This window comes from Cucurbita pepo, chromosome LG14 (genome assembly GCF_002806865.2).
Source record: "Cucurbita pepo subsp. pepo cultivar mu-cu-16 chromosome LG14, ASM280686v2, whole genome shotgun sequence".
In the NCBI taxonomy this organism is placed as follows: domain Eukaryota; kingdom Viridiplantae; phylum Streptophyta; class Magnoliopsida; order Cucurbitales; family Cucurbitaceae; genus Cucurbita; species Cucurbita pepo.
The window spans coordinates 1,003,169-1,026,892 of record NC_036651.1 but is presented as its reverse complement, the minus strand read 5'-3'; the positions used below and the strand labels follow the sequence as shown (position 1 = coordinate 1,026,892).

At 36.1% G+C, this 23,724-nt stretch overlaps 4 protein-coding genes and 1 long non-coding RNA gene across 8 annotated transcripts; 3 read left to right on the top strand and 2 right to left on the bottom strand.

Annotated features, from left to right (window-relative positions):
* The first annotated feature begins 609 nt into the window (after nucleotides 1-609).
* Nucleotides 610-1,556, top strand: LOC111810515 (ethylene-responsive transcription factor 2-like). The gene has a single exon (XM_023697222.1). It carries the CDS (start codon nucleotides 792-794, stop codon nucleotides 1,470-1,472), a length of 681 nt encoding a protein of 226 aa, XP_023552990.1. The 5' UTR covers nucleotides 610-791; the 3' UTR covers nucleotides 1,473-1,556.
* Nucleotides 1,557-2,410: 854 nt separating this feature from the next.
* On the bottom strand, nucleotides 2,411-9,744 carry LOC111810517. 4 transcript variants are annotated; one of them, XR_002817401.1, is made up of 7 exons: nucleotides 9,329-9,744; nucleotides 8,504-8,562; nucleotides 7,958-8,325; nucleotides 7,806-7,874; nucleotides 5,845-5,911; nucleotides 5,365-5,407; nucleotides 2,411-2,624 (listed from the first exon to the last, which is right to left on the bottom strand). It is a non-coding gene; the product is annotated as an uncharacterized LOC111810517 (long non-coding RNA). The 4 variants fall into 4 exon arrangements; XR_002817402.1 differs by lacking the exon at nucleotides 2,411-2,624 and having other exon boundaries at nucleotides 4,982-5,407; nucleotides 7,958-8,184; nucleotides 8,247-8,325; XR_002817399.1 differs by lacking the exon at nucleotides 2,411-2,624 and having other exon boundaries at nucleotides 4,982-5,407.
* LOC111810516 (ethylene-responsive transcription factor ERF106-like) lies at nucleotides 3,317-4,261 on the top strand. The gene has a single exon (XM_023697223.1). The coding sequence runs from the start codon at nucleotides 3,492-3,494 to the stop codon at nucleotides 4,083-4,085; it is 594 nt and encodes a 197-aa protein (XP_023552991.1). The 5' UTR covers nucleotides 3,317-3,491; the 3' UTR covers nucleotides 4,086-4,261.
* A 408-nt stretch (nucleotides 9,745-10,152) lies between the features above and the next one.
* On the bottom strand, nucleotides 10,153-14,674 carry LOC111810340 (putative lipase YOR059C). The gene is made up of 11 exons (XM_023697051.1): nucleotides 14,284-14,674; nucleotides 13,580-13,647; nucleotides 13,336-13,406; nucleotides 13,012-13,254; nucleotides 12,349-12,512; nucleotides 12,211-12,266; nucleotides 12,052-12,104; nucleotides 11,798-11,918; nucleotides 11,575-11,672; nucleotides 10,706-10,829; nucleotides 10,153-10,325 (listed from the first exon to the last, which is right to left on the bottom strand). Exons 1-10 carry the CDS (start codon nucleotides 14,418-14,420, stop codon nucleotides 10,758-10,760), a joined length of 1,083 nt encoding a protein of 360 aa, XP_023552819.1. The 5' UTR covers nucleotides 14,421-14,674; the 3' UTR covers nucleotides 10,153-10,325; nucleotides 10,706-10,757.
* Nucleotides 14,675-15,310: 636 nt separating this feature from the next.
* On the top strand, nucleotides 15,311-22,123 carry LOC111809959 (methyltransferase-like protein 1). Its single transcript, XM_023696454.1, has 7 exons — nucleotides 15,311-15,577; nucleotides 17,372-20,104; nucleotides 20,223-20,306; nucleotides 20,447-20,551; nucleotides 20,672-20,780; nucleotides 21,000-21,151; nucleotides 21,448-22,123. The coding sequence occupies exons 2-7, from the start codon at nucleotides 17,432-17,434 to the stop codon at nucleotides 21,874-21,876; spliced, it is 3,552 nt and encodes a 1,183-aa protein (XP_023552222.1). The 5' UTR covers nucleotides 15,311-15,577; nucleotides 17,372-17,431; the 3' UTR covers nucleotides 21,877-22,123.
* The last annotated feature ends 1,601 nt before the right edge of the window (nucleotides 22,124-23,724 follow it).

Sequence of the window (23,724 nt, the reverse complement as noted above, 5' to 3'; positions counted from 1 at the left end):
AAGGGTAAAATGGTAATCTTCAATAACTTGAGCCATTGAGTATTTAGGCCCGGTTCGATTGGATCCTAAGTTACATTTTAGACTCGAGTTTCTATCATTTTTAAGCTTGATGAGATGGTTGGCTTGTCTCGTCTTGGATCCTAAGTCAAATTTGCCACTCGGGTCCGAAATTACCCCTAGATATTAATGTATTTAGTGCTACTTAAAATTGATGTACATAAAAAGGAATTGGAATTTGTAAAGAGATTTTAGTGGGAAGGAAATGTTGGCCTTTGGAACAGTCCATATGCTCAGCACTACCATAATCGAAGGCCCAACTTATAGTCTACATATATATATTTTTTCTTTTAATTTTTTAGTGGAATATCCGATTAAAATAATAATAAATTTTTAATTTTTTTAGTAGACCCTCTTGTAGAAGAGTAACCCAAGGATTTTCCCTTCTAACACGATTAGCTTACGTATGAAAGCATGAAAGCATAACAGGTGTCTCGTACGAGATAAGCATGGTATAAAATCCTACTATGATTGACTTAACGCCAATTTAATTTAGATACTAACTTAAGCATCATAATATATCGAACAAAATATTAACCCGAGTATGCGCTAGGATGCAAGAAAGAAAAAGTTAAAAATCCACTTGTTGTTGTCATTATTGCTCCTTTCCCCACCTATGAGTGAGTGTTATGAGATATTATTACCAAACCCATCAAAATTCCTTTATAAATAACACTTATCCATAGCCCAACACTTTCCATGTTCTTGTGTTCATCTTCAAAATCCCCACAAAAATGGAGCTCCAAAGACCCGATCCATTTGGCGACCCAAATTTGGTGCACAACAAAACCCCACTAACCTACGCCGATCTCTTCTCTTCCTTAACCGATCAATGGGGCGATTTGCCCCTCAAACTCGACGATTCTCACGACATGGTCATCTTCAATTCCCTTCACGACGCCGTCGTTTTCGTCCTTTCTCCTCTCCATTCCATCCATCCGCCGGACGCCTCTTCCGCCTCTTCCGCCCTCCACCTCGACCCCTTTCCGACCACCACTGCGCCCGCCGCCCAGATGGGTGACAAGAGTAAGCGTTACCGTGGAGTACGGCGGCGGCCCTGGGGGAAGTACGCTTCCGAGATTCGGGATCCGGCTAAGAGCGGTGCACGTGTGTGGCTTGGCACGTACGAGACGGCTGAGGATGCTGCTTTAGCGTATGATCGAGCCGCCTTCAGAATGCGCGGCTCCAAGGCTCTTCTTAACTTCCCTAATCGCATTGGCTCTGACGACCCGCCACCGCTCCGAGTCTCGGCTCGACGTCGGGAGCATGATATCCTTGTGCCTTTGGCTGATGAGTCGGCTAAGAGAAGAAAAGGCGCAGCTAATAAAAAAGCCGAACCGGAGTCGAGTAAGTTCCAGGTGGGGCCCTCCCAGATAGCAGCATTGCCAGTTGGCGAGCAGTTATTGGTTAGCTAGTTCCGTACAATACGAGTGGTGGAAATTAGAGAATTTCAGCATGAGTAAATATAATCGAAATAATAATAAAGTGTATTTCAATTTTATAATGCATATAAATAAATATACAATAATAATAATATTATTATAATAATTAGCTTTTAATTACTTTACAAATTAGTGAAATAAAATCAAGCTAGAAATCGACCTCCCTTAGATCCATATCGACCGAGCTCAATTTTTCCACGCTAAGTCACAAAAGTACATAAGTAACTGTGAAAAGGATGTGTGTATGTGTATATATATATATATATATATATATATAAATTTTCACGAACATCCAAGTCCAATATAATACGGGCAATTAATTTAAGCCAATACTATAGAAGAATTTATTAAATTAATTTAGTGACGTCAATATTTATAAAAGGTGACGTAATATGATTACGTAAGCAATACGTAAGGTGGTCTCTCCCTGGAGGAGGGGACAGGGATGCACCAATCAATTTTCCAATTAAATTATTGCAATCAATTCCAATAATTTATTGAGGAGTCAATTTTCAATTAAAAAAAAGTCATTAGAGATGTGACCATTTTTTCTTAGTTTAAATAAATATAGCATTTTCCTTTAGATGTCGACTCAATAATTATTTTATTGTTTCAAACGATGAATTGTCTTGTGTTTCTTTTCTTTTCTGAAATTAGATTTTAATTTTAACTATGAGGGTTTTTTCGAAAAATGTGAGATCTCATGTCGGTTGAAGATGGAAACTATGTACTTCTTATAAGAGGTGGAAACATCTCCCCAACAAACGAGTTTTAAAAACCTTGAGCGAAAGCCCTTGAAGAGAAAACCCAAAAAGTACAATGTCTACTAGCAGTGGGATTAGACTGTTACAAATGGTATTAGAGTCAGACATTGAGTGGTGTACCAACAAAGACGATGGCCCCCAAGAGGGGTGGATTGTGAGATCTCACATCGATTAGAGATGAGAACGAAGTACTCCTTATAAAATGTTTCTCCTCCCTGAGAGGCTTAACTCAGAATCTTTCTATCTTCATTCTAAGTTGCATTTGGATATGGAATCTAGAGGCCTCAAGTGGCAGCCTCTTGTACTACTTGTTGTGTGGTTGGATCATCCATCCTTCATTTTGTAGATTAAGTTGGAGTCTCTAAATTACGAGATTAAAAGAATTACTTTTAAATAGCGTTTTGAAAATATCTCACGCTATATTTTGGACAAAAGAAAAAAAAGCAAAAACTTAGGTACAGCTGATATGGTCCCTAGTTGAGAAAATGGTGACCTCTTCCAATGTCCAATGTGTTTGTGCATTTCATATCACTCTCATATATCAATACCCAAATTACCTCAAGGATAAGATAGTAGACTCTCTATTATATCATTAATTCCTTTTCTTAAATTTATGACAACTCTTCTACTCAAGGATAGGGTTAGTTATGTCATTTAGCCCACCAACAATAAATATTTATTGATTTTGTCTCCCACCTTTTAAAAGAAATATAATTCTACCATTAAAAGTTTTTTAAATTAATTATTCTATATTAAAAAAAATTATCTACCTCATATTATCTTTTGAGCATAAGCTTTTATAACTTTGCTTTGAGTCCCCAAAATGTCTCATACTAATGGAGATAGTATTCTTTGATTATAAATTCAAGATCATTCCCTAAATTAGCAGCCTTTCATCCAACAATTTCCACTTCAATATCGGTCTCCGCATCCAGGCTAGAGGCCCAATTTTATTTGATTGTATTTTTCTTTTTGTATTTCAACAATATTAATTTTTTTTTTTTTTTTGGGATATTTATAATCTTTTGAATGTTCATTTCCACAATTCCTTTTCAAAAAAATAATTGTTCCAAGTGGATTGGATCGAAATCCAACATTTATGGAATTTTGGGGTAAAATCACTAGTAGTATTATTTATATATATAGTTGGTGTCTCCTCTTCCTTCAATCTTCACAAATCTTTGTAAAACGCAACCATCTGAGATCTTAAATCTTAATCTCTCTGAAAATGGCGTCCTTAGAAGAATTCTTATCCATAGAATTCATAACCCAATTTCTGTTGGTAGATTCCTCAGATCACCAAACCCATTTCCAAACAGATTCCCCCTTTCTCCACTCCATCAAATTGGAAGATTTCATTTTCGATTCCCCAATTCCGCCATCACCGCCTCCGGCGGAAGGCTGCTACAACGACACGAAGGCCGGCGAAGTTGTAGACTGGTCGACACCGAAGACCGACATGTCGGGGCAGGCCAGCAAAGCCGATGCGGAAGCCTCTGTGGCAGGGAAGACAGACACCGACAGGAAGGGGAGGAGTCATTTCCGGGGAGTACGGCGGCGGCCGTGGGGGAAATTTGCGGCGGAGATTCGTGACCCGACCCGGAAGGGGATTCGGGTTTGGTTGGGGACTTACGACAGTGATATAGACGCGGCTAAGGCCTACGACTGTGCGGCGTTTAGACTGAGAGGGAGGAAAGCCGTTTTGAATTTCCCATTGGAGGCCGGAGAACCCGACCCGCCGGCGGTGTCCGGCCAGAAGAGGGGAAGGGGGCAGAAATGGAGGAATATTCCCAAGGCATTGATGGCAATGGATGAGAAGTGAATACTACTGGGTGGAAATTAAATTAAAACAACCAACTACCTTTATGTTGGGTTAAGTGGAGTATTTAATTTGCAAGCTATTTTTATGTAAATATAGAGTTGTTCCTCTTACTCCATGGTCTAATTTATAACTAAAATAAGAAAAAATAAAAAGCTATCTATAAGTTTTTTATATTATTTTTAGCTTCTAACTTTTGTATTTTTTTTCTTTTAATTCTCAAAACTTCAAAATACCATATATTAGGTTTTAATCCTTCAATTTCTATATTAATGGACATTATCATTTCTTATTTTATGTTTATTGAAGTGTATAAATTTAAATTTTAAAATTTTAAAACTCAGAAGATAGAAACTTTTATAAAAGATCATGTTATATTCTTATTTTATTTTTGTTAAGATTATTACTTATATAACATAATAAATTATAGTTATATAAAATTGTAAAATAATATTTATAACGTAAAACATATTCATAAATAATATTTATAATGATTTATAACATAAAGCATATTCATAAAGCATATTCATAAAGATGCCTTAGAGATTTATCTTACTCTATTTTCAAAACTGCCCTATATTTTCTTGTTTTATTTTTAAAATACATTAGTTTTTAAAAAACAAATCAAAATTTTCCTTTTTCACATAATTTTAGCACAAACTAAGTGAAATAGGAAAAAATTAATTTGAAATAATAGTCCTTTTAAAATCGACAATTAGGGTAAAAAAATGAAGTAGGGATAAATATATTCTTCTATCCTACCCTAATTTGTTAAAATTTAAAATTAAAATTAAAATAATATTAAAATTTCAATTCTTAGAAAAAGTAGAATATTATATTATATTTTTTATGATAAGTTTTACATTTTCCGAGAAAAATTATATTCGAAAATAGAAAATTTTCATTATAAAGATTATTTGAAATGAAAATTTTTTAAAAAGTATATATTAAATAAAAATGGAGCAAAATTCCCCACTGATCTCTATAAATCTCTCGTGGGAGTTATTTTAAAATTTTTAAAAAGCACTTTTTTTTTCAAAAGTCAAAATCACTCTCTAACTACTTCCCATGCAATCAAAATAATTTAAAAATAATTTTAAATGATTAAAAACGTGATTTTGAATGATTTTAAAATTATCTAGACATGACTATCACTTGTTCATATAATTCTACCTTTCCAGCTCTATCTCTACACTAATATAATACTCGCAACTTAAAAAGATCTGAAGAGTTCATGATTTATATGTAGACTTCACTAAAAAAATATCATACTTTTACTAACCTTCCATTGCTTCCCCAGGAGCACTTGAACATTCTCTCTCCACCTAATAAAACATTGTTGTAAAAACATCTCAGTTTAGAAGAATCACCATCCAAAAACAAAGAAATTTGGAGAAGCAATTTTCTTCAACCATTCCCCAACAACACCATACAATCTAAATGGTCTAAATCAAACAACAGTAGATTTCTTAAAACAGAATGGGCTGTCATAAGCTGATAATGTCACCTCTAATAACCTTGGGTAATTTTTAGCACTACCAGAGTAACATACTTTTTTTTTTTTTTTTTTACTATTTTAGTATTTTTGTATACCATCCATGTGAACAGAGATACATCTAAATCCTGTCAAGAGATATGATAACTTTGAAGCAAAATATGTGCATTATGAATAATGTGATAAAAACTAGTTAAGCTGTCTGTGTGTTAACCAGCAATCATTTAATGAAGAAACAAACAAAAAAGAGGCTGCGCCTGTCCTTACATGAAGGTCAAGTCGAGTCTCTTCCATTGGCCCAGAATTGTCCATTTCCTTCACTCCCGCAGCTGCCCTGTCCCTCAAAAAAAGAATGAAAGCGACTTACATAGAGAGAGGGAATCGTCCATATTGAAGGAGTGATCCCTATAGAACCTAAGGAAGGTGCATGAATGGATAAGGATAAAACCAAAGAACAAGTTGAGGAGAAGAAGATATACAACTAACAATATGAAATTGACTCTGAGAAAAGAAAAAAGAGTTTTATGAGGGTTGGTTGTGTTGTGTCATTTTCTTGTGATGCCACTTTCAATGAGGTAAAATCTCATTGCAACAAGGAAATGGAAGAAAATGCCGTCTTGCAGATGGCTCTAAATAGTTCTTACCTTACATAAATGATTTTTTAGCTCTAACATTATAGGGTGAAATTTTAAACATTTGAGGTCTCGATATTTGAATACCCTCACAATTACAAGAACATTTTTATAGTCCATTGAATGGGAAGGTTAAAAATTTACTTAAACACTGTTAAAGCAGAGAATTGTAATGTAATGCATCCTAAACTCTTAACCAACACTTTGCATCTTCTTAGGAATAAAAAATTTAAGTTTATTCAATGCCACAACAAATCAATAATGGAGTGGAAATGTAGAAATTATTAAAATTTAAATAAATTATAAAAAAACGAATCCAATTTTTTTTTTCTTTTCTAATTTCAAATTAGTCTAATTTTAAAACAAAGTATTTTAGTCAGTTCAATTTCAATCATTTTCAAGAAAGAAAGAAAAAATCAATTTCATTCATTTTATGATCGGTTCTTGTTGATCTTTTCCAATTGAACTGTTCAATTGGCTTGAATTTTCAAATGTCAATTTTGATGACAATTCTCTCTCTGTTTTTTTCTCTTAACCAAAATGATGGTTTCTTGTAGGTAGGTAGAGGCCAAACATCAAGCAAAACCAATCAGCTTAATTATTTTACATGCAAATAGACTATCCTACCATATTTCTAAGATATAGATCACATTCCTAAAATATGTTTCCTCAACAAAGAGATTAAAAGAAAATCTAGAAAAGTAGGAGGCAAGAGCAAAAATTTATTGAACTAACCAAGAAAGTTACGAAGGTATTGAGAGGCTAAGTTATCTCCCAGAAAACATTTCTACAAATTGAAATCTACCGTAGGAAAACCCTTCAACCTATTCACTCCACTTATGACTAACCTTTGAATAAGTGATGAAACTCTTCACTGAAAAGATAAAAGGAGACGAATGCTCAAAAATAAAAACTCAGAGAGAGAAAAAAAAGGGAAAAACTAACAATAAAAGCAACCCAATTTAAACAAATATCTAGCAGAGAAACACCGTTAAAAATAGTGACTAATATGACCTAATATCCTAATGTTTCCTTACTACTATTCCTAACAATGTCCTACTTCCCTTCAATCATCCAACATTTCCTTCATGAGCGGGTGTACGATATCCACACAGTCCTATTTATAATTCCGTTGATAGAACTAAAGATAAGATCTTCAGATATGTAGATATCTAGGCACTCAAATCACTAGAAACTTCCTATCAAACTATGAATTTATCCAAGTTCAGGTCTTATTATCAAGAAATATGCACCGTGCACAAGGATCCATATGAGAAGTGTTCATATGAATGTATCTTTCATCACTAAAGAGTATTGAGACATTAAAAAACAATACATCGAATTGTCAATACAGTCGGGAGAAAATAATTAAACACGTTTGGTCAGTACGCACTATACAGTGCATAACGTGAATAAATTTCATTAAAACCAGAAAGTACAAATAGATAGACATCCATGGTTAGGTTCTAAAAGTAAGATGATCTTGCCTTTCCTCATGTGCAACTAATTAATCATTTACAAATGAATATTTGACTAAATAATGAAAATATTGGCAACAGATGAGGTTTCTTTCTGTAAGTCCAGAAAAATACTTACAGCAATTGCATTATCAATCGTCTTGGGGATCCCAGCTACAGAAACTTGAAGACCTCGTTTTGCAACTCCCTTTAGAAGAAGAAAGGCAACACTACTAGTCCAACAAATGAATTGTTAAGGAACAAGTGTGAAATTCTAATAAGAGTTAATACCTGATAAATTAAAGCTGCTCTTCTTTGAGTACCATCGCCGCCAATGATATACGCCGAGACCATAGGAAGACATTAATTTTTCTGAAGCATTCCCTTATTTTTCCTTCTTCTTCTTCTTCTTTTTTTTCCCCCCTTCTTTTATTGCATTATTTTATTTTTTGTTGCTCTCGCTTCTTCTCTGAAGTAGTCAACTAGCTTTTTACATGTACCTGATTCATTCCACGATCCTGAAAATTATCAACAGTCTTATTTGTATCATGGCCTCCTAGTGAAGTACGAAGAAAAGTACCCAACATGTTAGAGGATATCGTTGACAACTTTAGGTGTCAATTTCATGTATTCTTTGAGTAAAACCTTCTGTATCCTCCCTGATGACAAACAACAGATAAGAGAATGTGTTTAAAAAAAAAAAAAAATCAAGTCGGTGAACCAACTGATTAACAGTGTCACGGGCTGAAAACAGAACTATATGTTAGTCCTAAATCACATTGTGTCTATTTCATGAACAAATACAAATTTATTTGAACCTTGTGATTTTGATTCAACCTGATTAAGTTTAGATTGGGAAGTAATCTTTATCTGTGGTCAGAATCCCAAGAGGTTAACTGGATGAATAGAAAAAAATCGGAGAAAGAGAGTGAGCCCAAGTCATAGTGGTCATAAATTCAACAAAACCATCAGGCAAGGTAAAAGCCACCAAAATGGAGAAACGAAGAGCGGAAAAAATCCTCGAGAGTAAAAATAAACTTGATGAGGGCATAGCAAGAAAACGATCTACCAGCACGTATAAAAGAATGAATAACAGATTATGACTCCAAGGCAACCATTACGTATAAAATAATGAATTTCCAGGGGATGCGATCTACCAGCACCTCGCGTCTCCAAATCTCTGGTTATGAATGCAACAAAATTTTCACCAGAGAGCAACGAAACTTTCAGAACAAACAATCGGATACCTCCTAAGGACTCCAACCAAAACCTTGTTTGCAGAATAGTTCTTTCGATAACAAGCGATGCTGAGATAATCAAACCTATCTATACCTAGGTAATACATAAGAAACGAAGAGCGGAAAAAATCCTTGAGAGTAAAAATAAACTTGATGAGGGCATATCAAGAAAACGGGGCCAGTTTCAAACGAAATTGAGAATCTAAACGACATAGAGACCACAAAAAGCTCATAAATTAATATAACAACGAGATATCGAAATGCGAACCACGAGCAAGTAGAATTATAGGTTGCTCGAGGTATACAACAGCATAATGACATGCAAGTTTTACAATATATAGATATAAATATATGTATCATTCTGGTTAAGCATATAATCAAGAAAAGTAGTACAAAAACTGTGTAATGAACGTTTGAGCAGTACCGGAGGGACACTTCGATGCTGAAACCGTCATCCGTGGCTCTAGAAGAAGACTGGTCTGCGTTGACAGTGACGATCCTTCTCCCAATCCGGCGGGAACTGAAAAAATAAGCTCGTGGAATACGCATTCCGGCTTCTATGAGCTCGAGTGAGATCGCAACGTCGGACTCGAAACTCGAAAGAGAGGTGAAGCGATGGAGTGGAGATTGCAAAGTTCATGGAAGTGGAAACTCCAAAATTCATCGCGAGAGAGAATGGCAGAGGGGGGGAGATGTTCGTTTCAAAAGGAAACGAAACTGCGCGTGAAGTGGAAGCTATCGGATCGGAGAACAACGCATTGGCGCTGAAAATAGTTTTCTCTACAACTGGATTGGCCAAAAATTTCCCGCGAGTGATTGGGTAGAGATTTATATAGTGGCCGTTTAATCTTTACTTTAGGGTCCAAGCAACGGAACAAAATCATTGGCTTTATTCTTTTTTATTATTATTTAAAAATAAAGTAATAAATAAAAAAAATGACTAAACTGCGAAAAAAAAATTACCATAAATTCCTGTTCAAACCAAATATATTTGAATTCAACACGTGAAGACAAAGATTGAAACCTCTATACTGTCAATCCATGTCATCATATTAGTATAATCATATATGTTAACGAATCTTTGTTTCAATAAAGTTAATTTTGACTTCAAGTAATTGAATATGGTCTGTCCTTGCTATATGTAATGAATTACAAGCAAAATAAACCGATTGAGCGTTGGCATAAACAAAGTTTAATGCAACATCGTATACTTTTTTTTTTTTGTTTGTTTGTTGAAGTATGTTCTTGCTCTAGCAACCTTTTAACTAAATCAGTTATTATTATAATAGCTTTGATTACTTCATAATTTTAGTATATCTATGCATGTACAATTTACAATATAGTGGATGAAGCGACGTCATTAAAATTTTTAATCATAAGTTCCGTAGAACCGAGTCGTCACGAGTGCTAAGCATCCCAACCTACAATCAGCAAAATGGGAGAGTTGAAATTCATCAACGAAGTAAAAATAAAGATCATACAAAATAACATAATCATTTGTTAAGTTAGAGCATACGAAACAATGTTTATTAAATTGAAGTGTAACTTTAAAGAAAGAACCAAAACTATGCTTCTTCCGTAGAGAACAATGTAATTGAGGATATATTTCTTTAACAAATTGAGATATGTTAATGCAAGCCTTTTGTGATTGTATCCCGTTGAGACTTCAACTACTGTCAATTTAAATGTAAACTTGACTAATTAATGTATCTAGTCTCAACCAAAAGGTTATAGGTTCAAATTTCTACTCGCATATTGTTGCATTCTAAATTTAAAAATGTTATCCGAGTTAAAAGCTTACCGAGGATAAACGGGATCTCTAGAATGTAATTGTGGTTTAGGACGTTAGAAGTTCAAGTTTGAAAATGATCGATTATGTGATTTATGACATCAGCACCTTCTATATGCGCAGTGTGATCTTTCACCTGTCCATTGTATAAAGTAAGACAAACATTTAGAAAATAAGAAACGGTATACTTGTAAAAGCAGCAGGAAAGGGTTGAAATAATGGACCAATCACCTGTCTAACCATGTACTCTAAGAATGACTGACCAGTGCTACCAAACAGTGAGCCTAACGGAGAACTTAAAACTATAGGTTTGAAATTTTGAACTGTTTTTTCTTTACATCTAGCTTTGATTTAAACTCTTGTTTTTTGTTTTCATTCGTTAGTCTTATAACATGTCTAATCATACCTATGTTTTAATCATTTAGCTTTCTTTTTAAAAAAAAAAACTCTTTAAAATCTTAGTCAATCTCAAACATTAAAGAAAAAAATTGAGCTTGCGAAAACTTTTCCAAAAGGAAATGGTACGATTGAAAAAAAAAAAAAAACGATTTTGAGAAATGGAATACAGGCAACAAAAAGTTTTGGATGCTTCATGACAGAAAGCCAAATGAAAGTGTTTGACAAAGATACTTCAAAGTTTTCCTACGTATTTCAAGGAAAAATGATCAGTTAAAAAGTGAAATGAAAAATGAAGGAAAAAAAAGGCAACCAGACAGCAATGAAATAGAGAATCTAAGCTATTATGGTTGACAAAGATGGGCCCTATGGTAAAGAATGGAGGCTGTGTTAGCTGTTGTGGAGATATTTATAATGAATTATGACATCCAAGTTTGGGGTTTTGGAAGTGCTAGAAAGTGTATAACAGAGAAAGAGAGAGCTACCTGAATAATGCTGTGAGCTGCAAGCCTATGTCTTGATTTATGAAAGCAAACATCTACTTTTTCCCATGACAGACGAGAGAGACCCGTCACCAATTCCTCTAAATAACAAAATCCGTGAACAAACAAAGGATGTTAGGCAACCATGCTCCTGAAATTTAGCTGTCAACATTGGCATACAATAAGAAATGCATGGAGCTTCAACAACAGAAGAGAGACAACAAACCTTCCAGCCTTTCAGGATAGCTAACTTCTGTTGAGGTCGGTTCACTCGTCTCAGAATTAGTACCCTTGCAGGATTCTTCATAAACAACATGCGGATACTTTTCGTTGACCGCATCTTCCCACTGATAATCCAATAGTTTTGAAGAATAACATGGAAAACGAGTGGTTAATGATCATGATTTTCAAATTCATCAACTGGTTACCACAATATCCAGTAGTTAAACTACTACTACAGGAAAAAGTAGGGAAAAGTACCTTTGGCAACTCGCTTATACGTCTAATTGATGATGTTCTCCAACCAACAAAATCTTTACATGTTCTTGTAAAGGAGAACAAAAAAGAATAATTTGAATATCGATCTACCTTAAAAAATGATATTGGCTAGAGAGGCAGCAAAAGAATTAAAAAGGATACGGTCATAGTCAACATTAGAATAGACAACCCTACGTTTGAATGACATCAACGCAGACCTGCATAGATACAAATTTTTGTGATACTATCATGAAACTCCACTCAAAAGATCATATTGAATATCAAAGAGTTGGGATTTACATGAAGTAGTATTCGCCTTGGTCTTCTATCATGCGTTGAACAAGTGGAGGTTTTCCTCCATCATCATCAGTCATAAAAAGGTGTTCACCTGTTCTTCTAAGTATCCAATGGATAATCAAGCTCGCAAGTTTCTCAATAGCAGCTAAGCCAAAAAGAAATGGAACCTGGAAAGATAGACATGAAAAGTTATCTCGTGAATAAAGGGTGAAATATAAAGCCAACTCATGCAATAATCCTGATTTTTTCTGAAGTGTAAGGACCAAGACATTCGAAGTTCCAATTAAAAGAGACTCAAAGAGAGCCTGCAAAGTGCTCATCATCTTTAAAAGAAAGAAGTTTTTTCTTATGTGAATAGTTATAATTATATTCCAAAGGTAACAATAAAAAATCAGACCATGGGTTGATTTATTGTCAGAACAATCCATGTTTATGGTGTTGCTAATTTCCTCGAACAGTATTCCTAAGAATTTTCTCAAGCTTGCATTTTGGAATTAAACTATTTTACTTTTCCAAACGCTGCCAAGAAACTGATTCAACTTCTTTAAAAAATACAACGCCAACTACTAAGGCACTTAAAGACCTAATTCGTTAATAGCATATCTAGAAAACAACAAAGAAATAATCTATCAAATGCAAGAGCAGGAACAAAAATTATCTAGATACCTGCTTATTACCCCTTGAACCAAGGTGCGGGGTGGCAACAGTGACGAAGTTCACAGGCTCCAAGCCACCTATTGTACCAGACGACTCTTGTGGTTGTCCATTTGTGGATGAAGCCTCTAATTTCTTAGTCTCAGCGGGTCTATATAGTTTTCCAATGGCATGTCTTGCTACTAATCCTCCCACGGAATGTGCAACAAAGGAAATCTTCTGTAGATTAGGCTTCCTTTGAATCACTTCAAGAACCTGGAGTGTTCATAAACAATCACCAGATTTGGGTACAAACGTAACAGAAAATCAGGTAAAATGTCAAGCTTAAGACCTGACCTCTTCAGCCAATCGATCACCCATCACATCGACGCCATCTAGCGTCAATTTAGATACATTTCGCTCACTACCTACAAAATAAATGATTGAAACTGAGATTTTACTATGGTTATTTAATTAAATGAAGTTGATTACATATCATCTCATAATATTACTAAACCCAGCCCATGTACAACTCTCTACATTCAGTACAGCCATAGTCCCTACAACATAAGATCAGGAAGTGATAATTGATGCTACTTACAATGAACAAAAATCTTGTCAGGAAGTCTTTTAACAAACTGCTCTGCTGCATACCGCCAATCTGTGGAACTGCACAGACAAGTTCAAAAAAATTTAAATAACCAAATGACAGAAATTTTGCTTCGGTGGTTTGTGATAAAATGTGAGGTGAACAATCAACTCAAAACAGAGGATTAAAAACAGCCATCACCGGCAGTCAAATTCAAGCAACGCTAAGTAGGTGTTTCATTTTCAGGAAACGAAATCATTACTCGGTGGAACAGCTTAAAAATTTACAAAAGTTTCCCTAGATCGTGACCGTTATATATATATGCATAAATATTTTATTAATTCACATTTAGATGGAACAGTTGTAAGCTTGAAAATGGAGGCATATCTTCAAAAGTATACTCAGAACCTGATTCAGAACAGGCAATCCTGTCCTAAAACATTAATCAGCAAACTAGAAAACCACCAAACAAATTATAAAGCCAAAATTCAGCAGCGCGATACTTCTGGAAGACTCTTAAATTTGAAGAAACAAAATAATAAAATCAAACGATCATACGAATACAATGTTACAAGTTAGAAAAAAGAGAGGGAAATCTTCTCTAGATGCAGCTGAACTAGATTCTTAATGGATGATTAACATCTTTCGAATAGTAAAAATTGGCAAATAGTGTAATCATCATGAACGGAACAAAATATGGAGCAGAGAACTCCGACCTCCCCATTATGCCATTGACCATCACAACAAGATGATCGGCGGAGAGAGAATCACTCTCCTTAGAGCTCCAAACGTCTTGGCCTCCATTCACCGACTCTGAAGAGCACACGCCGTTGTCACAAACGCCGTTTTCCATATAAATTCAGCTCGTAACCTCCCTCTCAACCAGCTCAATTCCGACGAGCATTTACAGAAAAAAAAAACAGTCCAAAATCGAAGGAAAACGCAAGATCGAAAGGTGGAGAGAACAGAAGATGGCGTGAATTTCAGGGAAATCCTATAGAAATAGCGCGAAGGTGAATTGAAAAGGAAGATGAGTAAAAGAGTTGGTTGAGACTGCCGAGATTGGACGGAGAAGAAAGGATAAAACTCGAAACCGAATTAAAGTATTTGAAAGAGAAACTAAACGGTTTCAATTATCAATTGGACTGTCCCATTGATTTTTTTTTTTTTTTNTGCCTTTTTTCTTCTTTCATGAGGATCAAAGGGAAAGGGCATTGATGCTTTCATCCTCAGAATAGCACAAAAAAGAGTCCCCTTCTTTCTTGGTATCCATAGGAATCACCGAGAGAAGAAACCCAAAGGTCTGGAATTGCCACCAATCAACAATGTGAACTGTTGAGCCCTGTCCGTTAGAGGCAGAGAAACCAACACGCATTCAATCTTTTAATTACTTGGAGAGGTAAATTGGGGAAGAAGAGGACTTGGAGGCCTAATCGGCGAGTACCCGATTCACACCCGGATCATTTTCATTGCATCTCTGTACTCAATCCAAACCGTTATCCGTCTACCACTGGTAAAATCAATCCCCCTTTCAACAAAGAACATTAACGGAAGCAAACACTGGAGATATAATTTTAAGTTAAGCAAAGAACAAAGAGAATATATATAGATTTCTGTCAAAGATGAAAGATATTAATGATTAAAGTTGAAGAATATATATATTATTATTATTAAGATAAGTGGAATATTTTTATTAATTAAAAAAAAACGGTAAATATGGTTATTAGTATAGGGCTAAAAAANGATTTTCGCAGAACGCACTGCTTCGTCTTGCAAAAAATCAGCCCGCCTCGCGCTGTTTAGCGCTCGAAGGAAGCCGCCTATGAACAAACTCGAAGGATATTTGTGGCGCCTGTAGATACTCTCATTTTGATTGCTCTCGGACCATCATCCATGTTGATAAAGAATTGAATATCGATCTTGACCCAATCAGCTGGTTCCATGGATTTGTTCATCAACCTTGATTGCCGCTTCACTCTTGCTCGACTCTCACTCAAGCTCTTTTCCCAGGTATAAGCTTGCAAGTTAATGGTTAATCGTATGTATGTTTATGTTGTTTTTTAGCTTTGGAATCTTGTTGCACTGCTCTCTGTTGAAAATTTGTTAACTCGAGGGTTACGAAGTGAAGGGGTTGGATAGCGCGGGCAGTCGAAGGGCTAGGGGGTTGTCGAGGCTGCGTGGAGGTCGTGGGTTTTGCAATGGTTGCGTGAGGTTAATGGCCGAGGGTTTATGATTCGAATTACAATAATTTCTAATTTAGTTGTGCTACTCCCCTTCCCCTTGTGCAATGCTGGAGGAGCAAAGCATCCATCCTTATCCCCATGGACTATCCTTTATGAACTGTGACAGTTCTGAATCTTTTGGCACTTCTGCTCCCCCTTCGATTTTGAATCGAGTGCATTGGTTTTTGTTCAAAGCTTGGTGGATTCATTAGCGTAGAACGGATTAAGTGCCCTAAAATTCACAATTTGAATCAATTGTCCCACAAGTTGATCTAACTCGTTGGATAATATCCAAAGTATCCATTTTGAACACATAAAAAATGATGTTTGTTTAAAAAATTTATTTGCCTTAAATTTTTGAAGAAGACAGGATATTTTACAGAAACTGAAATTCTGTCTTCTCGTCTCTCTTTTCACTTTCACGAATTAACTTATTTCCTTCCTCAATTTCTCCCTGTCTTACTCACAAAGTGGCCTCATTCCTCTCTCGCGCATGTTTGCTAGCACATTCCTTCACGTTTTAAAAAGTTGCAACTAGCAGAGGAATTCAACCAGCAGATTTCGTCCTAGATTGGTTTAGATACTTTTTTTCTTCCTCACTTTCAGATTCAGCTTAAATGACTGGTTTTGATCTGTGTGTTTTGCTGTTTCCTATCATGTAAGCTCTCTTCTTCTGGTTTTTTTTTTTCTTTTTTTTTTTTGTAACAGTCAAGTCCACGGCTAGCAGATATTGTCTTCTTTAGGCTTCCGTTAAAAGTTTTTAAAACGTGCCTGCTAGGGAGAGGTTTCCACACCCTTATAAAGAATACTTCGTTTCCCTCCCCAACTGATGTGAGATCTCACAACCTACTCCCCTTGGGGGCCAGTGTCCTTGCTGGCACTCGTTCCCTTCTCCAATCGATGTGGAACACCCCAATCCACTCCGACCTAGCGTCCTTGCTGGCACACCGCCTTGTGTCCACCCCCTTCGGGGCTCAGCCTCCTCACTGGCACATCCCCGATGTCTGGCTCCGATATCATCTGTAACAACCCAAGTCCACCGCTAGCAGATATTGTCCTCTTTGGGCTTCCCTCAAGGTTTTTAAAACACATCTGCTAGGGAGAGGTTTCCACACCCTTATAAAGAATGTTTCGTTCACCTCCCCAACTCCCCAACTGATGTGAGATCTTACTTTTCTTTTTTTTGGCATAGTTTTGGTGCGTGTTTCTTCTACTTGGGAGTATTGCTTAAAGTATGTCATCAATTTCCACGTATAAAAAACGGAAGTGGACATTTGGACAACTTTACAAGTCTATTAGACTATAAAGAAGCTACAGAGTAAACTTTCAATTATTTCAATCCACCTGTCTTATTTTCATAATAAATACTGCAATGGTTTTTTTTTTCTTTAAATAATAAGTTTCAGTAATTGTTTCTCGTAAAGAATATATCTATTTTAGGATTTTGTATTCCATGTGTATACAAGCTTGTTCATTTTTTTGTTGGGCTGGGGGATGGGGATATTTGTAGAAGGATTTATCACAAATCGTTGCCCTTTTAAATCTAACCCTGTCATGGTTTTGTCTCCACGCTTTTACGCAGATGGCCCATTTTAAAGCATAACAACCCGTTTTGAAGTGGTAATTAAAGTATCTAGAAGGAATGGATTCACCTGAATCCAACAGAAATTATGTAAAGAGAGATGTAGAAGATGGTTTGGGTGTGAAGAATGATAGGGTGGGAGATGATGAAGGATGGGATGGCGGTGATAGGAGAAAGCATAGGTCAAGTAGGTCGAGAAAGTCAAGCAATGGAGAAGATGTCGATGGATTAGACGGCAGTGGAAGAAAAAAAACATATGGGGATAGAAGTGACAGTCGAAAAAAGTCAGGAGGGTCTAGTAGAGGAGATAGCGAGGAAGATGAATATGATTCAAGGAAAGAATCGCGTTCAAAGCAGACAAAAAAGAAACAAGAGGAGAGCACCTTGGAAAAATTGAGTAGTTGGTACCAGGATGGAGAACTAGATAATAGGAAAGATGTTGGGGATAAGTTAGGAAGTCGAGGACTTGGTAAAGGAGATGAAAATGACAAAAGAAAAATGACTTCAAAGTTTTCTGAGCATGAAAGTTCTCAGAGTAAAAGCAAAAGCAAAGAAGAAAAATTTCATGATGGAGATTCTGAGAAGACACTGGATCGAGATTCCAAATATTCAGAAAAGAGACACAGTAGCCGAGAGAAAGGTCATGGATCGTCTGAGCAGGCAAGGAGATCTCGAAGAAGATGGGATGAACCAGATGCTGTCAAAAAAATTGAAGAAAGTTATTCTGAAAAGGTCGAGAGTAGAAGTGGTAAGACTTCTGATTTGAAGTATGAGAGTCCTAGAGAGAAAAGCATGCCGAAAACTGAAGCTAGTGAGGGTAAGGGTCAGGGATTAGATTCATTCAATGACAAGAGTACAAAGTCTAACTACAGGGAGGATAAAAAACTTGATGTGGAGAGAGGGAAGAGCAGAGGCAGGACTGAAGTGCAGGAAGAAGGTAGTAGGGCAAGTTCAGTTTCACGTGAAGATAAATCAAGCAGAGAAAAATCTGAAAAATATAGGCAACAAAAAATATCTACTAGTAGAGATGTTGCAAATGGTCGGGAGAAGGCTCTCAATGGTGATGCAGATGTACAGACGTGGACTAGAGATAAAGGTGCAAGAGAAGTTGGAAATGTCGACAAGTCCAAAAGTCCTGAGAAGACCGAGAGGAATCAAGAATCAGACTACATAGATGTGGATTATGAAAGAGGCTTGAACCACAAGCGGAAGGAACTAGAAAAAGATGGTTATAGGGATGACAGATCAAAAGGCAGAGATGATAGTTGGAGTGATCGGAACAGAGATCGGGAAGGTAATGTTGACAATTGGAAAAGACGTCAACATGGAAACCAAGACAATGATACAAAATCTGGGGATTATATGTATGATCATGGTAGGGAGTGGGAGTTGCCTAGACATGGCCGTGAGCGGATTGAGAGTGAAAGGCCTCATGGAAGGTCTAGTAATCGGAAAGATGGAAGTAGGGGTGAAGCGGTGAAGACATCATCAAACTTTGGCATTTTAAACGAGAATTATGATGTGATAGAGATCCAAACCAAACCTCTGGATTATGGAAGAGTAGAGTCTGGAAACTTTGCTAGGAGGACTGAAGCTGGCCAGCAATCTGAAGGTAAGTTTGCATCGAGTGATGGTGAGTGGATGCATCAGCAAGAAGGAAGGGCAAGGAGGACTGATAACTATGGTCATGGGCAGTCTGATGGAGATTTGAAGGAGAGATATGCAGATGAAGGTGGGACAACACAAGATCAGAATTCATGGAGGGACGACTTTGATTTTCATGGGGGGAAGGGAAGAGGCCAGAAAGGTGTAAATTCCGGTCGTGTTGGTGGTGGTCAAAGTTCTAGCAGTGGTTCACAGCAACTTTATGGCAACCAAGAGCCGGGATCCTTCAATCGAGTTACTCAGCAAGGAATGAAAGGGAATAGAGTAGGGAGAGGAGGCAGAGGAAGACCTGCTGGGAGAGAGAGTCAACAGGGTGGAATTCCATTGCCAATGATAGGATCTCCATTTGGACCTCTAGGAATTCCTCCGCCAGTACCGATGCAGCCACTTACTCCTGGCATGTCACCCGGTCCAGGTCCACCAGTTTCTCCAGGTGTCTTTATCCCACCATTCTCCCCTCCAGTTTGGCCTGGTGCTCGTGGTATTGATATGAGTATGTTAGCTGTTCCACCAGGACCATCAGGACCTAGATTTCCTCCAACCATAGGGACTCCACCAAATGCTGCCATGTATTTTAATCAATCAGGTTCTGGAAGAGGCATTTCTTCAGGTGTAGCTGGGCCGGGTTTCAATAACTCTGGACCAGTGGGGCGGGGTGCTCAGCCTGATAAAAATCCTAGTGGTTGGGCTGCCCAGAAAAGTATTGGTCCTCCTGGTAAGGCACCTTCAAGAGGAGAGCAGAACGATTATTCTCAAAATTTTGTTGACACGGGAATGCGACCACAGAATTTCATCCGGGAGCTTGAACTTACAAATGTAGTAGAGGACTATCCCAAGCTTAGAGAACTTATACAGAAAAAGGATGAAATTGTAGCTAATTCTGCATCTCCTCCTATGTACTACAAATGTGATCTGAGAGACTTTGAACTTTCACCAGAATTCTTTGGAACCAAGTTTGATGTCATTCTCATTGATCCCCCATGGGAAGAATATGTGCATCGCGCTCCTGGTGTTGCTGATCACATGGAATACTGGACTTTTGAAGAAATTATGAATCTTAAAATTGAGGTAATTTCTTTTGTTACATTTTACCATGACTTTTTCTTCAATTCCATCTTCATCTTTTTACCATTTCCATTCGGTTTCTTTCTTTCGATTATCAGATCTTTCCCCACAATTTATGCAGGCAATAGCTGATACACCTTCTTTCATATTCCTATGGGTTGGTGACGGTGTCGGCCTTGAGCAGGGCCGTCAATGTCTTAAGAAGGTAAAAACGATCATTCCTCCTCATTACAGAATATGAGTATGACTTCACCTATTGCTTAGCATGATGTAAAGACATCTACTAATTGTTTAGCCTATTTGAAAATTTACAACTGAATGTTCATTTTGGTGTGGGGTGCTTAGTGGGGGTTCCGACGCTGTGAGGATATCTGTTGGGTGAAGACAAACAAAAATAATGCAGCTCCAGGCTTACGGCATGACTCCCACACTCTTTTCCAGCACTCCAAGGTCAGTCTAATTTTTTCATAAAAAAAACCGAGCAGCATGATTTAGATTTCAAGCCTTTTGCTGCACGTTATGAGATCTATCCTTCTCACTTGCAAGTATTTTTCTGCTGTCTCAATGAAGGAGCATTGTCTCATGGGCATTAAAGGAACCGTACGTCGCAGTACCGATGGTCATATAATCCATGCAAACATTGATACTGATGTAATTATTGCTGAGGAACCTCCTTACGGTCAGTTATCTTCTTTAGCTTCCATGGTCTCTCGGCTCGTGTTTGTATATCTTTGGATTTTTTTAGTATAATTTTTTCTTGGTGTGGAAGCATTGAGGTGAATGTTGGTAACAACTAATAACTGACATAAGCTCCAAAAGGTCTTGTATAAACATAATCTTGCTTTTATTGGATGGATATGGTCAGTGACTGTAGTTTTATGCTTAAACTGTATCTCAGGTTCAACCCAGAAGCCCGAAGATATGTACAGGATAATCGAGCATTTTGCCCTTGGCCGCAGAAGGCTCGAGCTCTTTGGTGAGGACCATAATATTCGAGCCGGGTGGTTGACTGTCGGTAAAGAGCTGTCTTCGTCAAATTTTCTTTCCGAGGTAGCATTTTCTGCTCGCACACAATATCATGGCAACTTCTGTGCTTACTTGTTGACCTCTGAAAATTATATTACATTAGAAAATCTGACATTTGCATGGGAAAGTTGAATATGAACTACATGTCTACATAGAGTCTAAGCTACACATTTTTTGACTGGAATTGAACTAAATCACAAATAAAACGACTTATTTGCGTCGTATATTCTTCTTGATATTATTTTCTCGTTCTCTTGGCTGTTGTCGTCGGTTATTATTATTTATCTCTGAACTTGAATGGTGTCATGGTTCACATTCAGGTATATATCAAAAACTTTGCTGACAAAGATGGGAAAGTTTGGCAAGGTGGAGGAGGCCGGAATCCACCCCCAGAAGCATCTCATCTTGTTATGACAACGCCAGAAATAGAGTTGCTTAGGCCAAAATCGCCAATGAAAAACCAGCAACAAATGCAGCAGCAACAATCAGCATCGTTAACTACAGCCACCTCGATGAACCGGAGGCCAACGGGAAACTCGCCACAGAATCCAACCAGTTTAGATGTTTCAAATTCTAACCCTATGACACTACCTCCCCCTTGGGGTTCACAAATGGAGGGGGGTTTTAAAGGACGAGAAGCCAACAACATTCCTCTAGGCGATGAAGTTTACGATGCATATGGGTTCGGCGAGCAGCCAAGCGGAGAGTACGTTGATTTCGAATCTCATAGACAGATAAATATGTTGTAATATTTGTTATTGGCACGCGAATGTGCTTCGGTTTCGGTGTAGCTTCGTAATCTTTCCAAGGGTAGAAACATTTTTGGGGCGTTGCCATTTCCATCTCTTGAATTTTTAGTTGCATATTGTTGTAATGTTTCCCAAATTGGGGATTCCAGAACTATGGGCTTCCTGCAATTCAGAGGAAAATCTGTAACTTATGTAGCCCCCGCAAATTTTGTTATTGGTAGTGCAAAATTCCCTGCTTGTGACAAAATTTTATGTGCTACTATAACTTAGAATCACTTTCTCTGAATTTCTCTAGTTCGGATAAGGGTAAGTTTTGACTCCTCGCAACAACCGTCCTGTGAATGGATAAATATTTTTATCTCTAATATTTTAGTCGATGATATAATGTAAGAAATTATAAAAAAAAAAAAAATAAAGTTAATTCGATTAGATTTTTAATAATTTCATTTTATGTTTATATAGTAAAACTAATATATATATATATATTTGGAATAGACACAATTATGGTTTTTATAGTATTTAGTCGTAATTTGATAGTTTACGTTTACGATTTAATTCATTAAATTTGAAAATATTTTTTAAAAACGTAATTTAATGAATATGAAAACATAAAATATAATTATATTTTAGAAACATTCCCTTAAGATCTGTGTTTTGATTAAAGTTTTAATTATTTCTTTAATTTGTTTAGCAAATCATCATTAATAATAGCATCTAAGCTTGCAATTGAAGGCAAAGATTGATAATTACATTTGGTAATATAAATCCAAGAAATAATGAGGAACATATTTTGACTACACATACATATCCAAGTAATTTGATTTTTTTATAATTAAAATAAGAATTTAAAAATTTATACAATAATTTTACTTTTTAGCGTTTTGAAAAATTAAATTTATTCAAACAACTCACTTTCTTTTATTGATATATATTTTTTTTAATTCAAACAAAAAAAGTAAAATAAAATAATTTTTAATGGGTAATTATTGTTTCGTAAGGAAATGAAAGTATGTGGTTTGTTGGATGGTGACCAATGAAAATGTCCTTTGTTTGTTGTTAGTGTGATTATGTGTTGACAAAGTTGTTTTTGTGGGTCACTAACCAACTTAAAAAACACTCGAGAACCTTCTAATAATATTTCCATTTTTAAATTTATTTATTTTTCAACCCCTTCGAACAAATAAGAAATATATAAAAAAATTCATTTATATGAGACTGATTATACGATAGTTCAAAAATAGTTTTTAAAAAATTTGATAGGTACTTATATATGACCTCTACCAACAGTGCACACCTCTTTTATAATGGTGTGAAAACCTCTTTAATAGACACGTTAGGAAAAAAAAAGTTTAAAGAGAGCAATATCTACTAGAAGTGAGTTTAGATTGTTACGGGTGGTCTCTAACGAATTTTCTTAAATAATGTGACCATGTCGTAGTAGATATAGAAGAATGTCGAGTCTGTAAGTGTCGAATCTAAATTAAAATTCTAGTACAAATTTTAAGAAGAAATGAACTTTTTAATTTAAAAAAAAAAAAAAAAAATCTTAATAGTAGGAGAAGAAAATGTATTTTTCATAATTTTCTTTCTTATTTTAATTAATTAATTAATATTAATAATAATAAAAGAAAAAAAGAAAAAAGAAAAAAAGGGAGTAGATCCATGTGTGTGAGAGAGAGATCACATGATAAATAATTTAATAATATTCATAAACATTTATTTATTCGAAACATTATTTCATGTTTTTTCTTGGATAGATCACCAAGGGAATCTTTACACTATTAAATTATATATTCTCTCACCATTTGTGAGAAATTATAAAAAAATAAAATTATACATTTAATTTAA

Excerpts from the sequence above, each read along its gene's own strand:
- LOC111810516 (XM_023697223.1), top strand. The coding sequence starts at position 3,492 with ATGGCGTCCTTAGAAGAATTCTTATCCATAGAATTCATAACCCAATTT.
- LOC111810340 (XM_023697051.1), bottom strand. The coding sequence starts at position 14,420 with ATGGAAAACGGCGTTTGTGACAACGGCGTGTGCTCTTCAGAGTCGGTG. Across the intron at positions 13,407-13,579 it reads TGACAAGATTTTTGTTCATT|GTAGTGAGCGAAATGTATCT; the intron begins GTAAGTAGCATC and ends TTTATTTTGTAG. Across the intron at positions 10,830-11,574 it reads CAGCTCACAGCATTATTCAG|GTGAAAGATCACACTGCGCA; the intron begins GTAGCTCTCTCT and ends TACAATGGACAG.
- LOC111810515 (XM_023697222.1), top strand. The coding sequence starts at position 792 with ATGGAGCTCCAAAGACCCGATCCATTTGGCGACCCAAATTTGGTGCAC.
- LOC111809959 (XM_023696454.1), top strand. The coding sequence starts at position 17,432 with ATGGATTCACCTGAATCCAACAGAAATTATGTAAAGAGAGATGTAGAA. Across the intron at positions 20,307-20,446 it reads GCCGTCAATGTCTTAAGAAG|TGGGGGTTCCGACGCTGTGA; the intron begins GTAAAAACGATC and ends TGGGGTGCTTAG. Across the intron at positions 20,781-20,999 it reads TGCTGAGGAACCTCCTTACG|GTTCAACCCAGAAGCCCGAA; the intron begins GTCAGTTATCTT and ends ACTGTATCTCAG.